Source organism: Rhinopithecus bieti, unplaced genomic scaffold (assembly GCF_001698545.2).
Source record: "Rhinopithecus bieti isolate Rb0 unplaced genomic scaffold, ASM169854v2 scaffold_14549, whole genome shotgun sequence".
NCBI classification, from domain to species: domain Eukaryota; kingdom Metazoa; phylum Chordata; class Mammalia; order Primates; family Cercopithecidae; genus Rhinopithecus; species Rhinopithecus bieti.
In genome coordinates, this window is record NW_016808027.1 from 886,284 (window position 1) to 905,985 (window position 19,702).

The 19,702-nt window shown below is 40.5% G+C and overlaps 2 protein-coding genes across 13 annotated transcripts in view; one reads left to right on the plus strand and one right to left on the minus strand.

Annotated features, from left to right (window-relative positions):
* The window catches only part of XRRA1 (X-ray radiation resistance associated 1), a 97,731-nt gene extending 95,106 nt beyond the window's left edge, over positions 1-2,625 (plus strand). For 11 of the 12 annotated variants that reach the window (XM_017885251.1, XM_017885255.1, XM_017885259.1 and 8 more), the window contains one exon: positions 55-2,563. In XM_017885251.1, coding sequence (XP_017740740.1) covers positions 55-308 — 254 coding nt within the window. In that variant the 3' untranslated portion in view covers positions 309-2,563. Of the gene's footprint in view, positions 1-54 lie in introns of all 12 variants that reach the window. The other variant, XM_017885253.1, reaches the window with a different exon arrangement.
* The window catches only part of RNF169 (ring finger protein 169), a 91,902-nt gene continuing 73,292 nt past the window's right edge, over positions 1,093-19,702 (minus strand). The window contains 2 exon segments of the mRNA XM_017885264.1: positions 1,093-8,006; positions 8,771-8,870. Coding sequence (XP_017740753.1) covers positions 6,822-8,006; positions 8,771-8,870 — 1,285 coding nt within the window. The 3' untranslated portion in view covers positions 1,093-6,821.

Below are 19,702 nucleotides of genomic sequence, written 5' to 3' on the forward strand. Positions count from 1 at the left end.
GCTGGGTGGGAACCAGGGTGAGCTTGGTGCCTCTCCTGGCTTCTTTTCCTGCAGGTGCTGTCCTGCACCGGCAGACACAACGGCGGCTGGTGAACCACAAGCAGTACCTGGAGGCCAAGAGGCTGTTGAAGGAGTTCCAAGCACGTTACCGGCAGCTGGTGAGTGGCTCTCTGCGGACAGTGTTCGGGACCACCCCACTCCCCCCAGCCTGCCCAGCGCTGAGTGAGAGTCAGCCCAAGTTCGGCCGCTTCCTCGAGTTCATGGATGAATTCTGCCAGGAGCCCACAGCCAGTGACTCACAAGGCTAGGGCTGTGCATGGGGGCTGTGCGCACCATCCAACCTGTGCCTCAGCTCTCCCTGAGGGCTCCGTGCCCTGGACCGCACCTCAAGGTTGACCAGCCGGCCACAGGCTTCAGAGCTCAGCTGGGCCCCCCTCGCTGGCCAGAAGGTGGCCTCCCCTTGTTAGGATCTCCCCTCTTTGGGCCAGGCATGATGGGGTGCCTGGCCCAGCGGCAATAAAGAGTGGGTGCACAGGGCAATAGACTGGGTGCCACGTGCATTCTTTCTTGGAACCCAGGCCACAGCAGCACTGTCACACTTCCCTCTAAAAATGGTTTTCCAGTTCAGATGCAACAGGGATACATTTGTTCTCTGTTGTATAAGAAACTGACACCAGGGGATCTTAACAAATTCCTGAACAATGGCTCCAAAAAGGGTATTTTTAGAAACCAGATCTTGTGAGTACAACCCTAATGTGCAGGGACAGCGTCATCCTGTATATTCATTCTTTACTCACTCTCTTTCTTGGTTCCTTCATTAGGAGCATGAATGGTTGAATGTGAACATGACAGTAAATTGGAGCAAACTGTCAACTGGAGATAACTTATGCCAAAAGACATAGTTGTATACCATGGAAACCCCATCCCTGCTCCTAATCTTTACTGCCGTTCTGAATACCAAAGCAAGACATTCAACATAGGGCATTTCCCAGAGCACATACAGCACCAACAATCCACACACAGCCTAAGCTTAACCCATGTTTTTGTCTGAGATTGTTCTCCAGAGACAAGACTCTGACTAGAAACAGAACATCCACTTTCATGAGTTTTCTTTACTGTATTCTCAACTTGGGCCTCACCTCAAGCAGGCAAACATACATTGAAGAATGCGCTTTGGTACTGTTTAAATAACAACACATCAGCCCACTTGATTCCATGCCATGTCCTTGCTGACAGAAGCATCCCCAACAGGGCATGCCCTGGTCCAAGTCCTCTGTCTTTGTCAAAATGTTCTTCTGATGAGTTGGAGAGGAGGCAGCCAGCAGTGGCAGTCCACAAGGATCCAGGTACCTTCTCCAATCCTAAAGCAGACAGCAGGTTGAATAAAACCAACACACAACCTATTTTCTAGGCAGGAGGGGAAAAGGCCCTTAGGACAACAACATTTGTACAAAGAGTTGAGAGTAAACAGTATATCAGGCTCAAAAAAAAAAAAAAAAAAAAAACAAACAAAAAAACTATTTGTTGGCATTTAAATTTTTTTCCCTTGCATAGTATCTATTCTCTCACTAGGACTTTTAAGTGCTCTGCTGGAGGCTCAGCGTTGGTAATACCATGTTTGATGCAAACTTGAACCCAATGAGGAAGAACCCCTGCTCTCATTGGTGGCACATCTTTGGAGGGTGGTGGCCCCAACAAGGGGCAGTCTGCCTGCTGCTATATTAATCTGGAACCAGGGCCAACAGCTACTCCTGAACTATGGTATTTGAAGAGTGAGTTCATTGCCTGTTTTACCTTATATTAAATGACAGGAAAGGAAGATAAACAAACCTTGCTTTGCCTTGGCTTCAAACTAGTTCTTGATTTAAGACACCAGAAAGGGAGAGAGGGAGTCTGCTCAGAGTTTGAGGTTGCCTCTCACAAGATGATGGCTAAAAGTTGCCACCTTACTCAAAAGGCATTACGGAGGCATTTACTCACAAAGGAGAGAGAGTAAATTTTTTTCTTAGGAGGAAAAAAAAAAATACTGATAATACGGAGAATAATCTGCACATCCAGTCTTGGCACTTTTTCCTTCATCCAATTTGACTAATCTCTAAACTGGTGACCCTTGCATATATCTTAGTCTCTTTTCTATGATCTTCTTCCGAAAGCTACAGCAGATAACAGTCATGTATAAAGATGCATTTCCTAGATCATCTTCAGAAGAAAATCTCTTCAACACTTTCCCTAGAATCTGCCCCACGACCACCCTGCCCCAGACCTGCTTTCTCTTTGAGAATTCATAACCAGCTATGTTTAGATGCCAGTTCAAAAGACCACTCTATGGGTTGATGAGGAAAAGGCTGGCTGAGAACAATTTAAGACCAGAGTGAGTTTCCAGTTTTTAAAGAAAATTTGGCTAGCTGGCTTTTAATTCTTAATTAAAATCATTAAATTTTAATTAAAATTATTCCAATCAAAATACATCACTCTCCAAGATTCCACATTCATATTACTTACTTATACTATGGAGACTTTCTCTACCTGAGCATGTATTCAGGGTCTATAGGTACATTTAACTGAAAAAATCAGGAAGAAAAAGCTAGTAAAATAGCCTCCTAAATCATTTGGGGGTATCCCCATTATTGGTGTGTGTGTCTGCGTGTGTCAAACTTTAACGATTATTTATTCAGACCCTGGAAAACTACACTATAAAATAGGGCACTGGATTGCAAGTTCCTCATTTGGTTAAAAGAAAAAAGGGGGGGTGGGGCGGGGGGGGCAGAGAAGAAATATAACCTGGATGATTTCCATGCCCATTCCAGCTATAACATTCTATGGCTGTGACCCAGCCTTTGATTCTTCTCTTTTCCCATTCTCCTACTAGACATTTCAATGAAAAGTTAGGCAGGAAAAAGGAAAGGAATCCCAAGTTGCTGCCAGCTCTGATGAGAGATCAGGTTGGGGGAGAGATTAGGAGGTTACTAAATTGAGGTGTGGGCCTCCCCTGACCATGTCAGTGATCCACAGCCCACCTCATTTCTTGGAGCTTAAGCTAAAAGCAGCATCTGAAGAGATGTTAATGTCCTGTAATTACTAGACGAGAAAATTCATTCTCCTTCCATAACATAACTTAGTAAAAGAAAAGCAATGGTGCAAATTCACAAATACCGATGGGGTCTCTAAAATGTAGAATGCAGCCTGCTGGGTGCTGGGCAGTATCCTAAATGGGACCAGAAATGGCTTTCCTAAGACCATAAATAAACTCCCCAGCCACACATACATTCAAATGCATTCCATTAGACATGGACCTCCTCAAGAGCAGGAACTGCTTTATCGCCACAGTCCAGCTCAGGGCTGGCACAAGTTTGAAGCTCAGTAAATGTATGTCAAATAGAAAAAAAAGGATGAATAGCCTTCGGTCATCAGCTGCATGAGTCAGGCACGGTGGCAGCTTCCCATTTTAGTCAGTTTGCCAGTTTGTAACCAGACAGTAATCAATTAAGAGCTTTATCTCTTAAGGACATTTTTCCTTTAGGGAAAATGAACAAAAAATAAAACACTTATCACCAGTGCTGCTTTCAGGCAAAATTTAAAATTAAATTAAAATTAAAAAAATAAGTGAAGCCACTTAGGAGTTTTCCGGGCAAGCCTCACCCAACAAGACTTAACCTTTTTAAAACAGAGGCAATTATATGAAAGGGGCCAGGAGTTGGATACATAGTCCCCTGATTTGCTACCAACCCAACAGGCCCAGATGACTTCTTCCAGCAGATACAATCAACGGGTCAAGAACATTTTCTCAAAGTATGTTTCCCTCTCTATGGAAAGGAGCTGACAGCCCCCTTCTGAGGGCACCACATTTCTTGGATTTCCCCTCAGACTGACCTTCACCCTCCCACCTCTCATACCTTCCCCCATAATAAGAAAAAAAACCCACAGACTGCATATGTACAAGGAACAGAGTAAGACATGGGTAATTTGTGTGGTGAACTGGACTTCAGTGATTTGTGAGGAATTTGTGAAATCCTGCACCTCTTCTTCTAGCTCACAAACCCTCCCCATCGTTCTGTTTCCTTCCTTGTTCTTTTCTTTTCCCCCAAATAATCCATATTAACATATCGACTTGTAACCAACTTCACAATCATGGAAGGAGAGAGGGAGACTTTTCAGAAAGAAAAAGCATTCAGGTTTTAGTTACTAAGGATGGGAAACATCTTAAAATACAGATAGATTATCTTAGTGGTTTTTCCTTTCTCCAAAGCCAACCTGATTAAAGATCAAGCCTCCGCCCTCCTTAACCTAGACCACTCTACCTATATTGAAGGACTGTTGCTCAGCAGGAAGTTAAGAAAACAACTGCCAATACCATCCTAGGCATCACTGTAGGTACGAGGGGGGAGGGCAGTAAGCTGGACCTAGTGTTTGGAATATTTGCTTAACAAGAATTTGTTCTTCACTCTGCACTTGTTGCAACTGCTATGCAATTCTTAAAATGAAAGTATTAATTTGGGGAAATATTTAAAATATATATCTTTTATCTATTAAAATACTTTTACCAAAGACAAAATCAATTCCAACTGAAGTGTTTTCGAATTACTGGAGATATAGAAAAGATGGCAAGTGGAAAATAAGTGTTTTGCTCCTACCAACAAGACTTGCCTTCCAATAATATTTACTAAGATCAAAAAGGAAATGCGTGAAATGGCAGTAACTGATAAGTTTCCTCTAAGGGCGTTTATAGTAAGGTCACCCTCCCTGTCTTCTGTAAACCACAGCCAGCTCTTCTGTTTTGGGCACAAACATGCCCTCCAGCAGCTCTTGGAGAACGTAAGTTGTTGGTAGGGCCTAAAACTGAAGTGGTGTGACTATAAAATCATGAGATTGACATATGTTTTTAAAACATACATCTGCACATGTGCACACACACACACACAGAACACAGAATACATACATTCAGGTGAGTGATGTTCCCCACCGAAGTAGTCGTCAAAGAGATTCTACCTATCTCAATGATGACCACAATGTTTAAGACATCTCTGGAACTTCTCTTTGGGAACTGTTTGGGAACTATGAGCTGCACAAGAAAATGGCTCTGACTGCTTTACAGCGGCACTCCATTTATTACTGCAAACCCACTTGATAAGCCACCTTCTTTCCCAGAGGCTTCAAATAGCTGCTGGCTAGTCTCAGACTTTAAATTCTCTCTCCTAACCACAAACCACCACAAAACACTGAAGATTTGCCCTAAGAAAAAGGAGGCAAATCTGAGAACACTTAAAAGGAGTTATACCATCTGCCTTAATCAATGGGTCACTGTTCTGGGCTTTGGCTTCTAGGTCTAGAAGCTGAGGAGGACCGTAGGAGTAGGCTGGAATGGATAACCATTAAGGTCCCCTCCAGTTCTAGCATTTTGGGAGTCATTGTTTCTAGTCTTTGAAGACAGTTCCAGAAATGCTTTCACCAATGGCACTGGAAAAACTAAGCAGTATCCTGCTGGGGCTACTCAAAGGAGACAACATATATTGGGATATATAAGCTCTGGAAGGTCTATTAAAATGCCAGTCACATGACTTTATAGTAACAACTTATACATACATGGGGAATGCCAGCCCATCAGAAATTCCCTAAAATCATATCTTGATCCCTATTCTCAATGAGCCCAGATGGGCAGAAGCACCAAGCACCACCAGGGATGCAAAAGACACATGGTGTCAGCTGCTAAGGAAAATAAACCCCCAAAGGTCCATGGGACTGAATTTACCAGCTGCATCCAGCTAGATACCTTGTTTCCATAGTATGGAGTTTCAGTATTGTTCTCTGCCTGACTTCAGGGCAAATTTTTCGGATTTTAGATCAACATTGCAGATAACCCTTGGCCATGTGAAAAGTAATAATTAAGCCTGATTATAGTTTGTCTCATAGGCTGAAACCCCCAGAAAAGCAGAAGGCTGTAAACTGTGGGGGATGGGGATAATACACAGTATATGTTTATCTACCCTGTCGATCTTGTTTGCATGTGGATTTTGCACTCTGTGTTCAATGCCCAGTCTAGCTTCCCCTAGGCTCCCCTGGCACACCCTTAGGTCGTAATCTATTTGGGAAACCTTTAGAAAACCCATGGGTTATGCCTCTTAGTAGTTGAGAGAACTGGAACATCTGCGCTGCAGTTTCATCATCTAAAAATGGGGCTAATGCCAGCTACATGAGAGGTCTCTTGGAAACACTAAATTAAATAATGTCTGTAAATGTGTTCTGTCAACTATATAGCATTCACCAAATGTTATTTTTTTAAACAGAGAACGTAAATTAACTTTTGTAAAGGCATAAGCTTAACTGATATAGATAGGTATTTATTTTTTGGCAAGGGACGGCAGAAAGAGGAACATAACCATTATCATTTTGGATCTGCCAAGGAACTGTTCACTTCTTTGAAAAAGATGTAATTAATTTTTGTCTGCAAGGCTGATTTAAAACAATACCCTGCTGAAAGAAGTCAGGAAGTCTATCAGTTTAAGCAGGTATCCCCTCTTTACCATTACTAACTGTGGCCATTATGTTCCTGAATGAGGCTGTTCCAAATCTCATTCCCAGTGGGTGCTGCCAGGTTTGGCCCAGAAGCCCTTAGGGATGGGTCACTTAGGCTTCTGGCCTGGGTCACAGAGAAACGGAAATGCTGCTCCCTTGGATATTGACTACAAAGTCCCTGGAACCTCTCAGAACCATATTAGACAGTGTTTTGCCATTAAAATAAAACCAAAGTGAGAACACTCAGCTCTTCAGGATAAATGATCAAGGCTGAAGACCTTTTAAAACTAGGTAACACTGTTCATTAGGTGCTACTTGGCCCCGGCCATGTTGCTGGACCGTAGGAGATACTGATCCACACTTCCTTTTCGCCGGCTCACAGTCCGCCTCTCGTTGTCAAACATGCGCTGCAACTGCAGAGCCAACTGTCGGTCCTCTTCCTCTTGCTGAAGTTTCTGCTCCATCTCTCGCAGGACTGGGTCTTTTGGGGCCAGACCCACCTCACCACTGGTTTGTCGCAGTTTTTTAAGGGAGCCATTTTGTTCCAAGTGCTTGGTCTTGCAGTGTCTTTTCCGGCCTCGACGCAAAGGAGGAAGTGGCTCTTCACTTAGGCTCTCGACTAGAACACCATTAGTCAGATCAAAATGATTTAATGTCTTCAATTGTTTCTTTGTTTTGAGGACTCCACCCAAAACACTGTTTTGGGGTAGCACTGAATTAACTGTGGTGATTTTCATGGCTCTGCTTATACAGGTTTTGTCTAAGTTGGCATCTGGAGTTGACCCTGAGCCCTCAAACTGCTCCCTCTCCAAAGAAGTCCCACTGCCTCCCACTTTGAGTTCTGAGGAACAGCAGGTTTCCAGTGGGATCTCAGTGTTACTTTTATTATCACTGTCATGTTCTGCTTTTGTTTGGCTAACAGAGGGGAAATAATCAAGATCGGCAGAGATGGGTCCAGTATACTCAGAGAGGACCTGCCCACTGGAAAATCTTGTATTTACAGCCACAGGTGGCTTCTCCTTGCTAGAATGGATACCTTCAGAACCTAGTAAGTCTTCCCCCATTTCAGGAGCCAGAGAGGTAAGAGTGGCTTTTGACAGGGTCTTTTTGATCTGTCGCTCCTGAAAGATCTGTTCCCACTTTTTGAGGATCCGTGGACTGGCTTCATAAGAAGTCTGCTTCTGCAGGCTTCTGTTTAGGTTGCGTGGAGTTGATTTGATGATGAGTGGACTTAGCACACGGCCATCAGGGAGTCTTTTGGGAGGGGTACATGGTGAGCAGACAATGGGCTTGAAATGGTTTAGTTCTTCGGAGATGCTGTCATTGCTCTCAGGGCTGATAGAACGCTCTGGCTTATGCAGGGAAGCCAAGGATGAAAGGGAGCTGAAGGGTAGACGCTTTTCGATGGTTAAGTCAGGGGCTGAGAGGCAGCGGTTGTTTTGAGTTGACAAGAGGACACCAATGATGGGGTTGGAGGCTGGAGTCATAGTTGTGACCTGAAAGAGATTAAAAAGATTATGCATTCATACACACATACATACACATTTTCCTTCATCATTCCTTTATGATGGTGGAACGACAGGGAAGGGGAGGACAAGAAAAGGGATGAAGGGTAATGTGAGCCCAAGAAGGGGAGAAAATCCCTAACTTAGAAAGCATACCATTTAGCAGAAAATCCTATATACTTCAAACAATAAGACTGAAAATCTGTAGGGGGGAAAAAACTTATCTAAAGCTTTAAAAAAGGTTTCTTATCCAGGCATGGTGGCTCATACCTCCCAAAGTGCTGTAATCCCAGCATTTTGGCAAGCGGAGGCAGGTGTATCACTTTGAGACCAGCCTGGACAACATAGCAAGATCCCATCTCTACAAAAAATTAAAAAATTAGGTGTGGTCGCATGTGCCTGCAGTCCCAGCTACGTGGGAGGCTGAGGTGAGAAAGGCTACTTGAGCCCAGGAGTCTGAGGCTGCAGTGAGCTATGGTTGCACCACTGCGACACCAGCCTAGGTGACAGAGTGAGACTCTGTCTCTTAAAAAAAAAAAAGAAGGGGGGATTCTCTAGTAGCCCTTATTCTACCCATCGGGCTACTAATTCAAACTTTCTTCCTTCACATCTGCTTGTGGACTTCTCCAGCATAACTAGTATGCCTGAGCTCATTCTGCTTCTTCTCTTCTGGAACAGTTTATTTTGTGACTGTGTGCAGAGGGGGTGATGGGGCAGGCCTCGCAAGCCCCGGAGGTCTGTGGCTGAGGGTGTACCTTGGCTTTGTTGCCTGGAGCTGCTCTGAGTCTGCTCTTCACTCTTTCCTGGGCTGTGTCACTACAGCTCTGACTCCTTTCCACCTTGCAGTTTAGCTTCCTAAAAAAGAATAAATTAAAAACAAGTAGTCAAAATTAGTCTATAAGGAAAAAGGATGACAGTATCTTTTTGCTTTCTAAGCCACTCACCAAGAAAGAATTCCCTTGGGCAGCTACAATAGAAATGAGTTAATTTATTAACAAAATACATTCTGAGAAGAAACTCTGCACAAAGAGAGTGCTCCAGAGAGGAGCACTATTTGGTTCAAGGTTTTGTTTCCAAACTAGACCCTGCCAAAAGGAGGCAGAACCAGTGGCTATTTTGAACATGCTTAGAGAGATGTAGAGATACTTCACTGTCCTTAATAGTGTGGATACAATGTTGAATCACCTTTACAAGCAACAGATTTTTCTTTTTATTAGACCCAAACCTCTCTTCAATCTAAATCAAGCACAAAACAAATATTGAAGTACTTACAAAAATGCACAGCAGTGCATTAGATCTTTATGTACAGAGTCAAAATTAAATGTAGTCTCTCCTTTAATCCATTACATTTGAGCTTTCAAAGGCCTAAATCCTAGTGATTTCAGAGGTTTAAAGAACACATGATTTTTGTCTTTATAACATTGAGTTTATAACCCAAACCAAACTCCACAGTACTTGGATTATATACTGAAGTCCACTACACTATACCATAGTAAGTGCCATAAGACAGCAGTTAGTATGCAACTAAACTTCCCAAGTGTTTTCTTCTAAGAGTTTTACCATTTTGACTTTTAAGTTTAGGTCTTTGGTCCATTTTGAGTTAAATTTTATAAATCAAAATGGTGTGAAGTTGGAGTCCAACTTTATCCTTTTGTATGTGGAAATCTATTAACAGTTGTCCCAGGATCATATGTAAATCTATGTTAGAATTATATGCAGATGACTGTCACCTGCCCCAGAAACAAGTAGGGACACTTAATTTCTCACTTGCCTTTGTTTCCGTTCCTCAACTCTTGCCTAAATATATGTCTGTTCACCAAGCATGTATCATATACTTACTATATGTATGCCAGACACTGATGGCCACTATCCATGCACTGAGAATACAGAGAAAAATGAGACGCAGTCTAGGTCTTCAAGGAATTAGAGTCCAGTGGGCAAATAAATAAATACAATACAGTGAAAGGGCACAACAAAAAAAAAGTATGCATAGGAAGCAGAAATGGCGTAACAGAGAGAGAATTCTTTATAACCTGGGACGAAGTGAGATCTGGGTTGGAAATGTCTTCCTGTAGCATGTTCATTTCAAAGGATAAACACGAATTTGCCATAAGTCAAGATGGACACATAGTTATGCAGATGATCTCAAACAGAAATTATTTCTTCAAATGATTCGATTTAGCTTTGGAATGGAATGCATCATATCTACTCTTTTGTAGCAAAAGACTTGTTTTCAGAGTTTTACCATGCCAGTATTAGCCTGAAGAAAACTTGAAAAGGAGGTAAGGTATCTTCCCAAGGTGCCTCTCTTCTCCCTACATCTCTAGTAGGTAGAGTGGGGAGCATGTCCTACCCACTCATAAGGGCTTCTATTCCAGCGTTTCTGTGTTATTCTTCCCATTCAAAACCCTCCCATCCTATGTCTTATGGCCACATAGTGTTAACAGGAGAAAGAGGTGGCCAACCTGTATCACATGCTTGCACTATACCAAGAAATTCAACATTTAACCCAAATGAAAGATGTGAAAGTTGTACTATCTAGTGGGAAATACATTTTGGAGCAGGTAGAAAATTTCAACATCCCCCTACAAAAGCAGCTGTGTAAAAGTCAGTTTGATTGGTAGTTTACTTTAAAAAATATTGATATTCATTTGCATCCCTAGAAGTCACAGAAACTGTCAGTGGTGTAAGCCACCCAGAAGCATACTGTATGGCAGATTAAAATGCTATGGTAAATAATATATACCTTGGGTTAGAAGAAAGGGATATAAAATTGAGAGAGACAGCATTGTTACTTCAAATATATCAATTGCTTGGTGTGATTCCATTGGTGAAACAAGCAGACACCAAGAGGAAAAGATTTTCTGATCAACCTGAGAAAGACCTTTGTAACTTTCAATAGAGCAGTTCACTGATAGTTGCCTGGGAAGACACTGAGCTCCATGCCATTAGAGGTATTCAAACTGAGGCTGCATCTAGACCTTAAGTTCTAAATATTACATAATTAAGACATAGCTTAATATAATTTTTAAAAACAGGCTATAAATCCATTTTGTCAGGTGTAAAACAGTCAAATTGAAAGTCACTGTTTTCAATCCTGCATTATCAGATACACAAATGACAACTACCTGCAGTTGGGGAGATCATCTTCACATGCCCCATAACCTCCATTTTGGCAAAAGAAAACGCCCAGGGAGGAAACATACTTGCAGTGACCAAGCACACAATGAAGAAAAAAAAAATTCTGAAAATCTAAAATCTTTTTGGTAAACTTTAGTATAGCTGAAATTGTCCTTATCTCTCCCATTCATATTTGATCAACAGACTTTTTACTGAGCACCAACTCTGTGCAAAACGTTAGAGACAGATTGATCAAAAGACAACCTTCACTGAAAGGAGCGTCTAGACACTGAAGTCTACCACTATAGCATAAGTGCTGTAAGAGAGCAGTTATTATACAACTGAACTCCTCAAGTGTTTTCTTCTAAGAGTTTTATAGTTTAAGCACTTACATTGAGGTATCTGATCCATCTGGAGTTCATTTTTGTATGTGGTATGAGGTTGGGGTCCAACTTCATTCTTTTGCATGTAGATATCCAGTTATACCATCACCATATGTAAAGTGGCTATTCTTTCCCCACTGAATGGTCTTGGCACCCTTGTTGGAAATCAGTTGATCACAGATGTATGGGTTTATTTCTGGACTTTCAACTCTATTCCATTGATTTACATGTCTACCCTTATTCCAGTACCACACTATTTTGATTGCTATACTTTGCAGTAAGTTTTGAAATCAGGAGTTGTGAGTCTTCCACCTTTGTTCTTTTTTTTTTTTTTTCCTTCAAGATTGTTTTAACTATTTGGGATCCTCTGAAAATTCATATATGTATTTTGGTACGTTTGTCCATTTCAGCAAAAAAGACCATTGGAATTTTAATAGATGTTACACTAAATCTGTAAAATGACTTCAAGAGTATTGCCATCTTAACAATGTTATGTCTTCTAATCCATAGCACAGGAGGTCTTTCACTTTACTTAGATCTTTAATTTCTTTCAGCAACGTTTTGTAGTTTTCAGCATACAAGTCTTGCACTACTGCGGTTAAATTTATTCATAAGTATTCTATTTTTTGATGCTATCGTAAACTGAATTGTTTTCACAGTTACCTTTTTGGGTTGTTCATTGCTAGTGTATAGAAATGCAACTGATTTTTGTGTGGTGAGCTTATATCTTGCAGCTTTGCTAAAATGTGGCTATTAGCTTTAACAATTATTTCATGGATTCTTTAGGATTTTTTGTGAATAACATGTCATGTGTAAAGAGAGATAGTCTCCTTCCTTTGCCATCTGGATGCCTTTTATTTTCTTGCCCAATTTTCTGGCTAAAATTTCCAGTACAAGTTGAACAAAAGTGGCAACAGTAGACATCATTTATCTTGTTCCTGCTACTGGGAGGAAAGTTTTCTCTTTCACCACTAAGTATGCTGTTGCTGTGGGTTTTTCATAGATTCCTTTTATAAGACTGATGAAGTTCTCTTATTTTCCTACATGTTCAGCATTTTTCTCATGAAAGGGTATAAGATTTTGTCGCTTTTTTGTGTGTGTCTACTGAGCAATTCATTCTACTAAAATGGTACATTACACTGATCTTCATATGCTGAAACACCTTGGCATTCTTGGAATAAATCCCGCTTGATCACGGTATATAACTCTTTTAAAAAAATGCTGCTGGATTTTGTTGGCTGGTATTTTGCTGAATAATTTTATCTATATTCCTAAGAGATCTTGGCCTATAGTTTTCTTATGAAATATCTGTCTGGCTTTGGTATCAGGGTAATGCTTACCTCACAGAGTATTTATTCTAATTTTTGGGAGAGTGTCAGGATTCATGTTAATTCTTCTTTATTTGTTTGGTAGAATCACCAGTGAAGCCATCTGGCCCTTGGGTTGTATTGTTGGATTACTATTATTGTTATTATTATTATTATTATTGGTTCAACCTGTTTATATAGGTCAATAAAGATTTTCGACTTCCTCAGGTACTTTACATGTTTCTAGGAACAGGTACATTTCATTACATTCACTCTAGGAACTGGTACATTTCATCTAAATTATCTAATCTGTTGGCATAAAATTGTTCATAGTGTATAATCCTTCTTAATTCTATGTCAGTAATGTCATAATTTTTCTTCCTAATTTTGGTAATTTGAGTCTTCTCTTTTTTCTTGACCAGTCGTTAAAAATTTGTCAATTTTGTTGATCTTACGAGAGAACCCAACTTTTGGTTTCATTCATTCTACTGTTTTCCTATTCTCCATTAATCTTCAATGTAATCTTTATTATTTATTTCGTTTTGTTTTCTGTGTTTAGTCTACTCTGTGTGTTTAGTCTTAGATCTTTTATAATGTACGCTTTTACAGCTATAAATTTCCCTCTGAGCACTGCTTTCTTTACATTCAGTAAGTTTTGATGTACGGGTTTTCTTTTATTTTTACCTTAGTTTCTAACTTTTAAGTTCAGGGGTACATGTGCAGGATGTGCAGGTTTGTGTCATAGTGGTTTGCTGCACAGATCATCCCATCACCAAGGTATTAAGCCCAGCGTCCATTAGCTATTTTTCCTGATGGTCTCCCTCCTCCCACCCCCATCCTCCTACAGGCCCCAGTGTGTGTTGTTTCCCCACGTGTCCATGAGTTCTCATCATTCGGCTCCCACTTCATAAATGAAAACATATAGTGTTTGGTTTCCTGTTCCTGCATTAGTTTGCTGAGAATGATGGCTTCCAGCTCCATCCATGCCCCTGCAAAGGACATAATCTTGTTCCTTTTAATGGCTGCATAGTATTCCATGGGGGTATATGTACCACATTTTCTTTATTCAGTCTTATCACTGAATGGCATTTAGGCTGGTTCCATGTCTTTGCTGTTGTGAACAGTGCTGCAATGAACATACATGTGCGTGTATTTTTATGAGGGAATGATACATAATCCTTTGGGTATATACCTAGTAATGAGATTGCTGGGTCGAATGGTATTTCTGCCTCTAGGTTTTTGAGGAATCGTCACACTGTCTTCCACAATGGTTGAACTAATTTACATTCCCACCAACAATGTAAAAGTGTTTCATTTCTCCACAACCTTGCCAGCATCTGTTTTTTTTTGTTTGTTTGTTTTGTTTTTGACTTTTTAATAATAGCCATTCTGACTGGTGTGAGATGGTTATTACAGTTTTGATTTGCATTTCTCTAAGGATCAGTAATGTCAAGCTCTTTTTCATATGCTGGTTGACCACATGTATGTCTTCTTTTGAGAAGTGTCTATTCAACCTCTGTCTACTTTTTACTGGGGTGGCTTTTTTTTTTTCTTGTAAATTTGTTTAAGTTCCTTGTAGATGCTGAATGCTAGACCTTTGTCAGATGGATAGACTGCAAAATTTTTCTCCCATTCCGTAGGCTGTCTGTTCACTTTGATGACAGTTTCTTTTGCTGGGCAGAAGCTCTTTAGTTTAATTAGCTCCAATTCATCAATTTTACTTTTGTTGCAATTGCTTTTGACACCTTCGTCATGTAATCTTTGCCCATGCCTATGGTCCTGAATGGTATTGCCTAGATTTTCTTCTAGGGTTTTTATAGTTTTGGGTTTTACATTTAAGTCTTTAATCCATCTTGAGTTGATTTTTTAATTTTTTGTATGGTGTAAGGAAGGGGTCCAGTTTCAGTTTTCTGCATATGGCTCACCAGTTCTCCCAGCACCACTTACTAAATAGGGAATCCTTTCCCCATTGTTTTTGTCAGGTTTATCTAAGATCATATGGTTGTAGGTATGCAGTCTTGTTTCTGGATTCTCTATTCTGTTCCATCGGTCTGTTCTTGTATAAATATCAGGCCGTTTTGGTTACGGTAGCCTTGTAGTATAGTTTGAAGTCAGGTAGCATCATGTCTCCAGCTTCTTTCTTTTTGCTTAGACTTGTCTTGAATATTCAGGTTCCACATGAATTTTATATGGTTTTGGTTCCATATGAATTTCAAAATATTTTTTTCTAATTCTGTGAAGAATGTCAATGTAGTTTAATGGGAATAGAATTGAATCTATAAATTGCTTTCGGCAGTATGGCCATTTTAATGATATTCATTCTTCCTATCCATGAGCATGCGATGTTTTTCCATTTGTTTGTGTCATCTCTGATTCCTTTGAGCAGTGGTTTGTAGTTCTCCTAGAAGAGGTCCTGCCTTCCCTTGTTAGCCATATTCGTAGGTATTTTTTTCTTTTTGTGTCAATTGTGAGTGGCAGTTCATTCATAATTTGGCTGTGTGGTTACCTGCTACTGGTGTATAGGAATGCTTTTGCACAATGATTTTGTATCCTGAGATTTTGCTGAAGCCGCTTATCAGATTAAGAAGCATTTGGGCTGGGACAATGGTGTTTTCTAGATATAGAATCATGTCATCTGCAAACAAAGACAGTTTTACTTCCTCTCTTCCTATTTGAATACCCTTTATTTCTTTATCTTGCCTGACTGCCCTGGCTAGAATTTCCGATACTATGCTGAATAGGAGTGGTAAGAAAGGGCATCCTTGTCTTGTGCCTATTTTCAAGGGGAATGCTTCCAGCTTTTGCCCATTCAGAATGATACTGGCTGTAGGTCTGTCATATATGGCTCTTATTTTGAGGTATGCTCCTTCAACACCTAGTTTATTGAGAGTTTTCAACATGAAGGGATGTTGAATTTTATTGAAGGCCATTTCTGCATCTATTGAGATAATCATGTAGTTTTTGTCTTTAGTTCTGTTTATGTGAAGAATCACATTTATTGATTTGCCTATGCTGAACCACCTTTGCATCTCAGGTGACATCATTAGGCTTTGTGTCCCCACCCAAATCTCATATTGAATTATAATCCCCATAATTCACACAGAGATGGTCTGGAATTGGAACATATGTTGAAAAGGAAAGCAGAGCATAAGTGTTTGGAAAATTTCCAGTCTGATGGAGCAATAGAAAACAAAAACTCAGCTGCAGAAATTTGCATAAGTAACGAGAAGCCAAATGTTAATTGCCAAGACAATGGGGAAAATGTCTTCAGGACATGTCAGAAGTCTTCACAGCAAGCCCTCCCACTGCAGGGCCAGAAAACTAGGAGGAGAAAATGGTTTTGTGGGCTGGGCCCAAGGCCTTGCTGCTTTGTGCAGTCTCTTGGTGCCCATGCCCCAGCCGTGGCTAAAAGGGGCCAATGTACAGATCGGGCCATTGTTTCAGAGGGTACAAGCCCCAAGCCTTGGTGTCTTACATGTTAGGTATTGGGCCTGTAGGTGCACAGAAGTGAAGAAATTAGGTTTAGGAACTTTCACATAGATTACACAGAATGTATGCAAATGCCAGGATATACAGGCAGAAGTCTGCTGCAGGGGTGGAGCCTGGAGCACCTCTGCTAGGGCAGTATGGAAGGGAAATGTGGGGTTGGAGCCCCCACACTGAGTCCCCATTGGGGCACTGCCTAGGGGAGCTGTGGTAAAGAGGGCTACCTTCCTCCAGACCCCAGAATGGTAGATCCACCGACAACTTACACCATGTACCTAAAAAAGCCATAAACACTCAATGCCGGCCCGTGAAATCGGCCAGAGAGGGAGCTGTACCTTGCAGAGCCACAAGGGCAGAGCCACTCAAGGCCCTGGGAGCCCACCTCTTGCACTAGCGTGACCTGAATGTGACACATGGACTCAAAGGAGATCATTTTGGAGTTTTAAGATTTGGCTGCCCTGCTGGATTACAGAATTGCATGGGGCCTGTAGCCCCTCTGTTTCGGCCAATTTCTCCCACTGGGAATGGGTGTATTTACCCAATGCCTATACTCTTATTGCATCTATGAAATAACTAACTTGCTTTTGATTTTACAGGCTCATAGGCAGCAGGAACTTGCCTTGTCTCAGATGAGACTTTGGGGGGCTGTTGGAAAGGTTTGATTGTGTTTTGAAATGTGAGGACATGAGATTTGGGAGGGGCCAGGGGTGGAATGATATGGTTAGGCTTTGTGTTCCCACCCAAATTTCATCTTGAATTATAAACCTCATAATCCCCATGTGTCAAGGAAGAGTCCAGGTGGTGGTAACTGAATCATAGGGGTGGTTTCCCCCATGCTGTTCACATGATAGTGAGTTGCATGAGATCTGATGGTTTTATTTATTTACTTATTTACGAGGTGGGGTCTTGCTCTGTTGCCCAGGCAGTAGAGAATTGGTTCAATCTTGGCTCGCTGTGACATCCACCTCCCAGGTTCAAGCGATTCTCATATCTCGGGCTCTGGAGTAGCTGGAATTACAGGCGCATGTCACCACGCCCAGCTAATTTTTCTATTTTTAGTACAGATGGAGTTTCACTATGTTGGCCAGGCTGGTCTCGAACTCTTGACTTCAAGTGATCTGCCCACCTCAGCCTCCTAACGTGCTGGGATTACAGGTGTGAGCCATTGCTTCTGGCCAAGATCTTATGGTTTTATAAGGGCCTCTTCCCCCTTCATTCATTCACTCCCTCCTGCCACCTTGTGAAGAAGGTGCCTGCTTTGCCTTCCACCATGATTGTAAGTTTCCTGAGGCCTCCCCCAGCCACGTGGAACTGTGAGTCAATTAAACTTTTCTTTATAAATTGCCTAGTCTCGGGCAGTTCTTTATAGCAGTGTGAAAACAGATTAACACACAGGGGATGGACACTACTTGATCATGATGGATAAGGTTTTTGATGTGCTGCTGGATTTGGTTTGCCAGTATTTTATTGAGGATTTTTGCATTGATGTTTATCAAGGATACTGGCCTGAAGTTTTCTTTTTTGTTGTATCTCTTCCAGGTTTTGGTATCAGGATGATGCAGGCTTTATAGAATGAGTTAGGGAGGAATCCCTCCTTTTCAATTTTTCGGAATAGTTGCCGTAGAAATGGCATCAACTCATTATCGTACCTGTGGTAGAATTCAGCTGTGAGTGCCTTGTCCTGGGCTCTTTTAGTTGGTAGGCTACTCTTTATTGCCTCAATTTCAAAACTCATTATTGGTCTATTGAGGGATTCAATTTCTTCCTGGTTCAGTCTTAAGAGGGTATATATATCCAGGAAGGTTTTTATTTTCATTCCTTTCAAAGTATTTTCTAATTTCTCTTGTGACTTCTTCTTTGGCCCACTGGTTTTAAAGAATGTGTTGTTTCATTTCCACATATTTGTTAATTTTCCAGTTTTCTTCCTATCAATTTCTAGTTTCATTCCATTGTGGTCAAATATATAGTTATTATTTCAACCCTTTAAAATATATTGAGACTTGTTTTATGGTCTAACATACAGTCTATATTGGAGAATGTTCCCTGTGCACTTCAGAAGAATTCTTCTTGTTGAGTTGATCCTTTTATCATTATATAATGTATTTCCTTGTCTTTTGTAACAATTTTTAACCTGAAGTCTATATTGTCTGATATTAGTATGGCTACTCCAGCTCTCTTGTTTACTGTTTGCATGAAATATCTTTCCATCCTTTCACTATCAACCGATTTTTGTCTTTGGATCTAAGGTGTGTCTCAGCATATATCCGAATCATTTCTTTTTTAAATCCATTCTCCCAATCTCTTCCTCTTAATTGCAGAGTTTAATCAATTTACATTTAATGTAATTGCTGATGAAGGACTTCTGCTATTTGTTTTCTACGTCTTATACAGGCATTCCTTTCTTTTTTGTCCTTTGCTTTATTGCACATTGCTGATACTGCATTTTTTACAAACTGAAGATTCATGGCAACCCTGTATCAAGCAAGTCTATCACCATCATTTTTCCAACAGCATGTGCTTACTTCTTGTCTCTGTCACATTTTGGTAATTCTCACAATATTTCAAACTTTTTCATGATTATTATATCTGGTATAGTGATTTGTGATCTTTGCTATTTCCAGTATTCTGTTTGGCTTTCAACAGTCTGATTATAATGTGTCTTGGTATAGACGTCTTTATCCTACTTTGGAGTCACAGAACTTCTTGGATGTGTAGACTTATGTCTTTCATTAAATTTGGTTAGTGTTCGGTCATTATTACTTCAAATATTCTTTCTGCCCCTTTCTCATTCTGGGACTACCATTTTGTGTATATTGGTACACTTAATGGTGTCTCACAGATTTCTTAGGGTCTGTTCATTTTTCTTTATTCCTTTTTATTTCTGTTTCTCAGATTGGATAATCTCAATTGACCTATATTCATATTAGTTAATTATTCTACCTGTTCAAATCTGTTCTGTCACTGTACTTTTCAGGTCCAGAATTGCTATTTGATTCCTTTTTCATAATTTCTCTTTATTGATACTGTCTACTTAGGACATTGTTTTTCATGGTTTCCTTTAGTTCTTTGCCCATAGTTCCTTTAGATCTTGAGCATATGATTTAAAGTCCACATTAAAAATGTCAAATGTCTCAGCTTCCTTTGGGACATTTTCTATCGGTTTCTTTTTTCCTGTGTATGGGTCATTGTTTCCTGCTTCCTATGCCTTATATTTTTTGCATTTTGAATATTATAAGCTGGCAACTATGAAAATCAGATTCTCTCCCTATCCCTGGGTTTGTTGTTGCTTTTTTTTTTTTTTACATTTCTTTTTTATTTATTTATTATTATTATTATTATTTAAGTTCTAGGGTACATGTGCATAATGTGCAGGTTTGTTACATATGTATAC